The sequence below is a fragment of the Takifugu rubripes genome, chromosome 19 (genome assembly GCF_901000725.2).
Source record: "Takifugu rubripes chromosome 19, fTakRub1.2, whole genome shotgun sequence".
Classification (NCBI taxonomy): domain Eukaryota; kingdom Metazoa; phylum Chordata; class Actinopteri; order Tetraodontiformes; family Tetraodontidae; genus Takifugu; species Takifugu rubripes.
The window spans coordinates 7,345,012-7,353,985 of record NC_042303.1 but is presented as its reverse complement, the minus strand read 5'-3'; the positions used below and the strand labels follow the sequence as shown (position 1 = coordinate 7,353,985).

Sequence of the window (8,974 nt, the reverse complement as noted above, 5' to 3'; positions counted from 1 at the left end):
GACGCAGCGTTGAAGTATCGCTTAAGACCCGTATAGACGCTAAATGACAGCACAGGTTATGAATGCAGCTTTAAACAAACACAAAAGTCGTGTTTTTTTCTTTCCATGTTTATATGCGCAAATTACCAAAGATCATTTACACTAAGATATAAATCCAAAAGTTTCTCGACATTGACCCACAAGGGCAACACAGCGTTCCTATTTTTTTTTTTTAAATGGCTCCAGCCGTTTTGACCTCCACATATTTGCAGATTGGGGCTATTTTTGGTCTGTTTGCAATGCTGCCGTTTGTACGAAAGCTGTTCGCAGGTCAGTGTGAAGGAAAAGAATGCATTTGTGTTGTCAGAGACGGGGTGATGCCCCCTGGTGGCCAAACAGCACTACAGCAACATCCTAAAAGATTGATGCGTTGTTTCTACTGTCACAATTTACAACACAAAAGGGAGAACATCTAAGCTACGGATACTACAGCACAGCGCTTCTGAAGTTTATTATTTATTTAGTGAGGCAGAGTGGTGATCCTCATGCTTTGACTCGCAATGGGGTACGACACCATCGGGGTCGTGGCGTGACTCATCGTGATTCCAGGCAGAGGCTGCGTCATCGACACAGCCACTGGTGCGACAGAAACTGATACCGGTGCCATAGAAACAGGTGGCGCCATCCCCTGTGCGATAGTCTGTGCGAGTGCAGCCGACAGGGGTGTGATCTCAGGGTTGAGGTGGGGTGGAGGTGCCGTTGGCGGGGCAGCATTAGTTGGAGGAGCCGCGGGGGCTCCCGTGGGAGCTACCAGATCTTGCTGCGTCACAGGCCGAGGCTGCAGTCCAGCGCTGCTCAGGGTTGTGTGAGTCTGTGCTATGCCGTGGTTGTAGGAGCTTACGGCACCTACAGGGGGCGCCAGGCTCTGCTCAGTGGGTGCAGGGGTGGAGGAGAGCGTCATGACTTTGGCCTGACTTCGGAACTGGGCGTTCTGCTCCAGTAGAACCTCATTTGTGGCAATGAGGTTGGAAACCTGATTAAAAACAAAGGATTAGAGGAAATGTGTGGAATTTGCTGCCATAAATTAACAAAAACATTTATAATTTAACTGGTAAATATTATAGTAACATTAAAAAATCTTGAGCTCGTTTAAAAACTCTGGTGGTGCTGATTCTGTGCAGAACCTTTCTGCATTTCAGTGCGATGACGGGTACATTTTCAAACTTTTAAAAACCTCTCAAACAAAATGCTAAAGTATTAAGTGCTTGAGCAGAATGGAAGGATTGCACAAAGGACTCTATTACTGCAACAAATAGTTTCTGTTAATCAACTGATTGATTGAATGTAGGTTCGTTAAATAAATAGATAAGAAATCTGCTTGTTGACCTTCAACAGATGTTAACTTTAATTGTATTACAATACAAAGACATCTTTGTGTTGAATTTAAATCATTTGCGACTGTCCTTCAGAGAGTTTGAGTTAGTTAATATTTATAGTTAATATTTAACCTTTTATTAGGCAATGAGGGTTTTTTTTAAATAAAGGGTCTTGCCACTACAGTCCAATTCATCTTAATATACTGCAGCACATGACACTATCACCTGAATGAGCCACATTGTTTTATTTCAAAGTAGTGTTGCAAATGAACTTGGCAATGAAATGCAATTAAATGCCAAAACTCAAATTTTTCTCCATTGATTTTGACTTACACCATTATAAAATGTTTCCGACACCAATGTCTCTGGGGTCTGATTAAAAAAATGTCATAAATGCATGTTCAAAAGCAACATTTTAAATGTTTGGCAGAGCATTAAAGTATTTTTGTGTAACTTATCTAACCTGCTTCTTCAGTTCTTCCACCCGCTTCCTCAGAAGCGAGTTCTCTTCCTCCAGAAACCTGTACTCAAGAGGCCTTGGTGGGAAGACTGCTTGGACTCCCATATCGTAGTGCCCACCTCCACTTCCATCTGCCAGGCGTAGCCCCTCCAGCCGCCGCCTTTTCAGCTGTAATGCAGTGTGGTCTAGTGAGGTGTCCAGAGAGCCCGCGTCAAACAATCCACTTTCAAGCAGAGGGTCGTAGATTGAGCTTCTTTCATATCGTCGCTGGCCTGCAGCACTCAGGGAAGGACAACCACTGAACCCACTGCCTCCTACTCCCCCGACTACAGTTGGATCTCTACAGCCACCCAAGCTGGGGCAACCCATTCCAACCATATTAATCCCACCACCAATAAGTCCTTGCATTCCTCCACATGTGCCTCCTCCACCACCACCTATGCCTGCACCAGCACTGACCATTCCACTGGCACCTTGCCCCACAACACCACCCACTCCAACCCTGGAAGAATCGTATTCATAGTCTTTTTTTACATGGCGAAATTTACATTTATTTCCCCTCTGACACTCTCCCTTTAGAAAGTCTCTGCAGATAGGAACTTCTCCACGACTATGTGGGAGGTCCATGGGGGACAGGCCGAGTCGTGCGGCTACTTTCCCTCTTAGCCTGAGTGGTAGTTCTCCAGTTTTCTTGTAGTAGTCCTCGTCCTCTTTGGAGCCATGGACAAAGCGGCAATTGGAGCGCATGCACTCCTTATTCTGGTGGTCATGACAGAAGATAAATTCATTCTTTTGCACACCCAAATCTGGCACCTCGTTAAAGTCTGGGTGTCGAAAGCGGCAGCGCTTCCCCCTCTTGCAGACGTTTCGGATGAAGTCCCTGCAAACGCCATCCGGTGCAAGTCCAGCGCCTTGACTGCCACCTCCACTGTTCCCACAACTGTTGCCATTTCCTAGTGCTCCTCCTCCCCCCATGCTCCCAGACCCTATAGAACTTGCTCCTGAACTGCCCCTGCCCTCCGACGACCCCCCTATCAACCCAGATCCCGGTCCTCCTTCCTCACTCAGATTACCAGCACTCCCACCACCACCTGACAGGTAGGAACTGTCCCGGTCAGGCATGACGCTCGACCCAGCGAGGGAGGAAGACGGTACTCATGTGTATACGGGGGACCGACGTAACCTGCAAACATATGCAAATCCAAACGAGTGACTTCATTAAGTTCTGCCATTGTATTATACTCACGAGTCTTGTTCCTGTGAGACGTGTGGCTGCCACCGCTTTGCTACAATATTGGTATTTATATCCCAGTTCGATTTACTAGTTACCAGGTGAGCTGCATGTTAACAGGTAACCACCCTTTATGCACGATAAGTAGCCAACTGTGCTTGTAGCACAATCTCATGCTAATTTTAGCCACCAATCTTCGTCTACAGGCTAAAGGCTAATGTTGTTGTCTTACCAAATTGAAAGTGTGCAGGATCCAACGAATGGATAAAGAATCTCTTGGCAGAAACACGACGCTCCGACCCCTGGAACTCTATACAATAATATCTGCTGCCAAGACCCACTAGACCTGTTTTATTCTGGTTAACTCACAAGGCCTCACAACGTTGTTTACCATTTTTCGTGGTGCCTTGAACGTGTATTGTCGAAACCAACGAAGAAGAGACGGCGTCCTCCTTTTCCCGTCGTTGTAGCGTTTTCCGCCCTCTGGTGGAAATACAGTGAAACTCGCCAACTATGGTAACGTTGCTATTTACTTTACGAATTAATCTACACTAAATTTACTTTTCGGCCGAACGTAGCGACGCTCCAGGGGTTCGAATCGGTGGTTCAAAACGTGGGAAATAATGACAACAACTATTTTTTGCGCACGGTAATAAATACGTCACATTGTGCGTCTATAAAAAGGTGACTAATTTCCTATTGAGGTCTTTTTTTTCTGAGAAAAGTCCCCAGTCTGGAGGGAATCATCTACCTCGGAAGTGGAAAATATCTTTAAAAAACAGCAGGCAAAGCGCAGGGTGACAGTTGGTTTTAATTGTGCGCGACATGACAAGAGTTTTCTGGGTGCGGGTCTGCGTTGTCCTGCAAATGTGCTTATCAGGAGCCCTGCCTGCCTCCTCTCCGGCCAAAAGTTACTATGATACTCTCAATGTCAAGCCGACTGCAACTATCAACCAGATAAAGGAGAATTTTCGCAAAATGGCTATGAAATACCACCCAGATAAGAACAAAAGTGTCGACGCAGAGACGAAATTTAGAGAAATTGCTGAAGGTAAACAGAAGAACTTGTGTTTTGTTTGTTCACAGAATGAGATAGATGAAATTCCAACTATGTAAATAAAACAGTGAGGTAAATCTGTAGCAGATGGCTGCATGTTGAACTGGCAAATTCAGCACAGTGTTATTGATATGAATCAGATTGAGGATAAAATGTTACAATATGCAGTAAGACTACCATCCTGATTTTGTTACATTCATTCCCTCATTTTTTAAGCCTACCATGTGCTCTCCAATCAGAAGAAGAGGGATCTGTATGACAGTGTGGGCCATGAGGCCTTCCTAAACAACGATGCCTCTGTTGACCCCATGGATGAATCTTCTGAAGTTTTCAGCGTCACGTTTGCAGACCTGTTTCATGACACCAATGTGGACCCCTTTGTGGAGGAGCCATACTTCCACTGGAGCTTTCAGCAAACTGGGGAAGATGTGGGCACTGCGTTTCAGTATACCGGCATCGAGGACCCACTTTTCAGTATTTATTTTGTTGACGATAAAAGTGATGACCTCTTCTAGATCCCTGGCATCTTGAACCTGCATCACGCCTGGCTGGTCATATTTTAGTGTGTTGTTTTTGTGTAAATAAAATTAAATCTCCACTTTAAATTGTCTCCATGTTGTTGACACCTTCTAGAACAAACAGCCAGATTCTTCCACTGCTTGTATAGGGCAAATTGTGCACCCAGTAGTTGATTACGGGTTTGTAATGTTGACAGTTGAGGGATCTGACTGGACCGTTGAGCCCCGTTTTCCTGCGTGGGCGTGCCGAAGTGCTCCTGACTAACAGTTGCTCATCGGTTTTTTCATGTGCCAGCACTTTAGGTCTGGCACTGTATTACTTCAGGAAGAATGTTTGCACTTTGACCTAGAGGATATCCTGTGCAAGCTCAGCAACCCGAGCATAAATGCAACAAAGCCAACAGAAGACAAAGGATTTTTGGAGCTCCACACCATTTTTAAAAGAAAAAAAAATTAAAATCCAGATAAAAAGAGATTTAAAGCCACTGAAAGTCAGATAAAGGACAGCTTGGAATTAAAAAAAAAAAGCCTGAAAATGATGGTAAGTTTGAATTTTAACAAGCTTGTGAGTGTCATGTGATCGGTCTCCACTGCACACAACGTAAAGCAAGTGGGATTTGGCAGTTGCAGCAGATGCACTGATGAAGGTTTGATTCCAGGAAGAAGTAAAAGAAGTGGGCTCTTCTCTGAGCGTTCACGGCCATAACGTGAAGGTCACGGAGGTCCTGCAAGATGGGGATATGCTCACCTTCCTGATTGTGTCTGAAAAGGTGAAGAAAGTGTCATCTGCAACAAAAATGAGGTCTCATATGAGGGTTAAACAATAAATGGGTCACAAGACAGGCATGTGAAGGCGTCCTCTGTGTCTCTTGCGTTGTAGCTGACTGGGACGGGGGAGTACCACGTTCATCGGACCTACGATGACTTTGAATGGCTGCAGCAGCATCTGTTCTCACAGGAAGAAGTCCCTGGCATTCAGGGAGTCATAGTCAGTACTTCATTTCATCCACAGAAGTTAGATTGTGGGAACAGCTCTGCACTCGTTGCAAGAGTATAATAAAATCTGTGTTGTTGTTTTTTCTTTTTGCAAGTTCCCCCCCCTCCCCCCGAAGGCTCAGATGAATGCGTCTCCTAAGGTTCTGAAGCAGCTGGGTGAGTATCATCCGTTGCTGTCTAAAGCCGTGTACAGTGTGAATTGAACATGTCCTTCTGGTTGCGTCCCTGCAGGCTTCCTGGGTTTAGGAGAGTGGCAGATCTACTGTAGAGCCCTGGAGACCTTCCTGCAGCAGATTGCGACACATGGCATCCTTAGCAAGAACAAAGCTCTGGAGATCTTCCTGACCCATTCAGATGTGAGTGGACGGAAAAGAAACACTCGTTTTTTTTAATCAAGATTGTAAAGAAAGGAGACATTATGAGGGACATATTGGTTAAACTTTGACATTTACAGCTGTCCCGCTGCAGGTGAAAGCATGTGACTTCACATGCATGGTCACTTTAAAACGTTAAAACTCACATAAAAACACACGTGTGGTGTGTTTGGCACACACTGATATCAGTTTTAAGCAGACAGAACCATCAAACTGCTGTTTCACCTGTTCCATATAGTGTACAGGCACAAATATACTATTAAATGATCTTTAAGCTCATAGGTTGTGCATGATTCCTGTCCGAGATCTTCCTGTTTGTTCTGTAGTGTGTGTTTAAAGTCACAGACATTGTGGAGATAAACAGCTGTACAGGAAAAAACAGACCACCAAAATCTGCCCTTCTCATTAATTTTGGCTCGGCGTTATTTGGGCTCTTACTGATGTAATTCAGATTGTTTTAGTATTGGTTCATTGGTGTGATGCACAGCGCATTTATTCTATTAAGAACAAAAACACCCACTGTGAGCCTCGTGCACTTGGAGCTGCTCAGCTCCTTGTGGGTGAACACTAACATAACTCAGAGGTCACTGACTCCTTCATCCTCCATTGCTCCTTTGTTCTGCCTGATCCAAACCATCTAATGTGGGTGGAGAAGGGAGACAGGGGCTCGGAGGATAAGCTGTGTTATGCTGAATGGTACAGAACCTCAGGAATTGCCTCTTTTACCAGCAGTTATATTCCACCATGGCTGCCATGAGACTTTTGGCATACTTAACTGTAATTGATGGACCTTCTGACAGAGAGAGGGCGTGTCTGTCCTCCATCTCTTGGAATATTTCATGTAGCGCGTCTGAGCACTGCAAAAACATCCATTCTTATGTTACTCTGTGTAGCCTCCAGGCAGGCAGAGAACAAAGAAAAACATCTTCAACCGTCTGAGTCAAGCTGTAGAAGAGATGAGGAAAGAAGGCCACAAGGTTCACACACACACACACACACACACACACACGTATTTCGTTCACTCACACAGGACCAGAAGATTACAGATGTGCGTGTGTATGTTTGGTGTCTGTGTCCACAGGATGTGGATGAATTCTTTCAGGCCGAACGTGAACACAACCACCTCCTAACCGGCTGCTCCAAGTCTGCAGCCGAGGTAAACAACGAAAGTCTTTTATTTCATTTGCCAGTCCTGTGTTTTGGAATAACAAACCCATCCCGTTGCTTTTTGCTGCAGAGATTCCTGGATGTGGTGCAAACTGAACAAAGTGAGTAGATCTACCTTTGAAAGTGTGAGTGGACAGATGGGACCCCTTCACCAGTGGGCATTAGGCACCGCATTGATTGTCCACAACATTAAAACTAGACCCACAATGCTGCTCTCCATGTTTGGAGGCTGGTTTTAATGATGTGCTTGGTCGGTGTATGTGTTTAGCATAACTCCAGAGGAAATTTCACTTCCTGTCTGACAGCCTCCATCTTGTTATGTTTGCAGAAATAGCAGTGGCCTGTGGGCACTTTGCAGCCGCGCTGCAGCTCTGTGTGGAGCCAGGCGACGACCCCGATAAACAGGCCTTCTCTCGGTAAGAGAAGAACATCTGTCCATCATGCAAGCTCTTCTGACGCCAAAAGCTCGTCAGGGAAATTAACACACTGACCTCTTTTTCTTTAGTGCTTGTGTGAAACTGTCCCAAGTCTTTGATTGTATGAAGGTAAGCTATTTCTCCATCGATTTATTTTAATCATTACTCTGGCAGCTGTGTGAGTCTGTGTGTGTGTGTGCGCATAGAAAAATATGGCCAGTGTTGCTGCGAACAATGCAAGCACTCTTGGACTCAGCCTGGACCTGGATTCTCGTTACCAGGAGGCAGAAAAGGTGCATCATTCTTACATCAAACCTATTACACAGGTGCCTTTGATGTAATTTGATCATATCTTGGGATGTGATTCCAGGAAATGCTCTTTAGGAGAACCTGTAAACTTGTGGAGTTGGAAACGGCCAGAAAGAATGTTGAGAAGGCCAAACCTGTAAAGAAGGCTGCAGTGAGTGTGTTTATACCTTAAACATCATTTGGTCTTCGAAGAATTGTTAAAATACAGCGTCACGTCTCGCATGTGTTGCGGCATGACCAGCAGGTGTCAGTACTATGCAACGGTTGAAAATATTGAATTGTGTTTTCAAGTGCAGTTAGGATTATAACAGACTCTCCATATTCATCAGATGGAGGAAGTGTGGAAAGCAGCACAGACGGACTTTGAACACATCTCTAGAGTGGCCAAAAAGGAGGTGAAACACCATTTTCTGTAGTCCTGTACCGGCCAATTTATCGATTGTGTGTACAGACGTGACATGTTCTTTTTCCCGTAGATTACTCGGCTACAGGGTGCAAGGGTGGAGATTTTGCAGCAGGCTCTGGTCCAGTTGTGTGAAAAACAGCTCCTCACAGCCAAAGAAAACGCTGATCATTTCAACCGGCAGCTGCAGGCCTTCAGGGGGATGGCTTAGCGACCCCTAACCTAATGAAGTGCCCTCAGTACATGTAAACATGGCACCGTAGAACCCAAACATATTCATCATTGCTGGAAATAAATCTGATTCAACTAACTGAATAAAAGGGAAAATGGAATTTAAGATGTGTACACATGCTGTCTCTCAGTCTCAGTTACTCGTGCCAGTAAGGCCCCCGCAGGCCCGATTCCGGTTCCTCGTATAGCCTGTTTCTGTTCGTGTGTGTGTGTGAGAAGCATTCTGTTCTACATTAAAACCTTTAGTGCTGAGATTGTATTATACTGCTCTCCAGCCTCGATAGCTTGGGGGGGGGTCACACAAAATAAAGTGTGATGAATTGATTCTCCAAAGTACCTGCTGGCCTTTCTGTGTGCTTCCCGGTCTGGACCATTAATCAGTGGATCCGGCAAGGACGTGGCAGCAAGGGCACGCTGTGCTGGTGCTCTGTTTGGCTTTGGGAGTATCCGCTGTCGA

The 8,974-nt window shown here is 45.3% G+C and overlaps 3 protein-coding genes across 3 annotated transcripts; 2 read left to right on the top strand and 1 right to left on the bottom strand.

Moving 5' to 3' along the window:
• Nucleotides 1-100: 100 nt before the first annotated feature.
• Nucleotides 101-3,466, bottom strand: zc3h10 (zinc finger CCCH-type containing 10). The gene is made up of 3 exons (XM_003973104.3): nucleotides 3,279-3,466; nucleotides 1,819-2,998; nucleotides 101-1,012 (listed from the first exon to the last, which is right to left on the bottom strand). Exons 2-3 carry the CDS (start codon nucleotides 2,935-2,937, stop codon nucleotides 500-502), a joined length of 1,632 nt encoding a protein of 543 aa, XP_003973153.1. The 5' UTR covers nucleotides 2,938-2,998; nucleotides 3,279-3,466; the 3' UTR covers nucleotides 101-499.
• Nucleotides 3,467-3,586: 120 nt separating this feature from the next.
• On the top strand, nucleotides 3,587-4,708 carry LOC105417809 (dnaJ homolog subfamily B member 9). The gene is made up of 2 exons (XM_011613737.2): nucleotides 3,587-4,097; nucleotides 4,320-4,708. The coding sequence occupies exons 1-2, from the start codon at nucleotides 3,872-3,874 to the stop codon at nucleotides 4,616-4,618; spliced, it is 525 nt and encodes a 174-aa protein (XP_011612039.1). The 5' UTR covers nucleotides 3,587-3,871; the 3' UTR covers nucleotides 4,619-4,708.
• A 191-nt stretch (nucleotides 4,709-4,899) lies between these two features.
• LOC101075403 (sorting nexin-6) lies at nucleotides 4,900-8,635 on the top strand. Its single transcript, XM_011613736.2, has 14 exons — nucleotides 4,900-5,162; nucleotides 5,281-5,391; nucleotides 5,502-5,609; nucleotides 5,713-5,773; nucleotides 5,849-5,973; nucleotides 6,885-6,968; nucleotides 7,073-7,147; nucleotides 7,229-7,259; nucleotides 7,487-7,574; nucleotides 7,664-7,703; nucleotides 7,781-7,867; nucleotides 7,945-8,034; nucleotides 8,213-8,278; nucleotides 8,360-8,635. The coding sequence occupies exons 1-14, from the start codon at nucleotides 5,157-5,159 to the stop codon at nucleotides 8,495-8,497; spliced, it is 1,110 nt and encodes a 369-aa protein (XP_011612038.2). The 5' UTR covers nucleotides 4,900-5,156; the 3' UTR covers nucleotides 8,498-8,635.
• The last annotated feature ends 339 nt before the right edge of the window (nucleotides 8,636-8,974 follow it).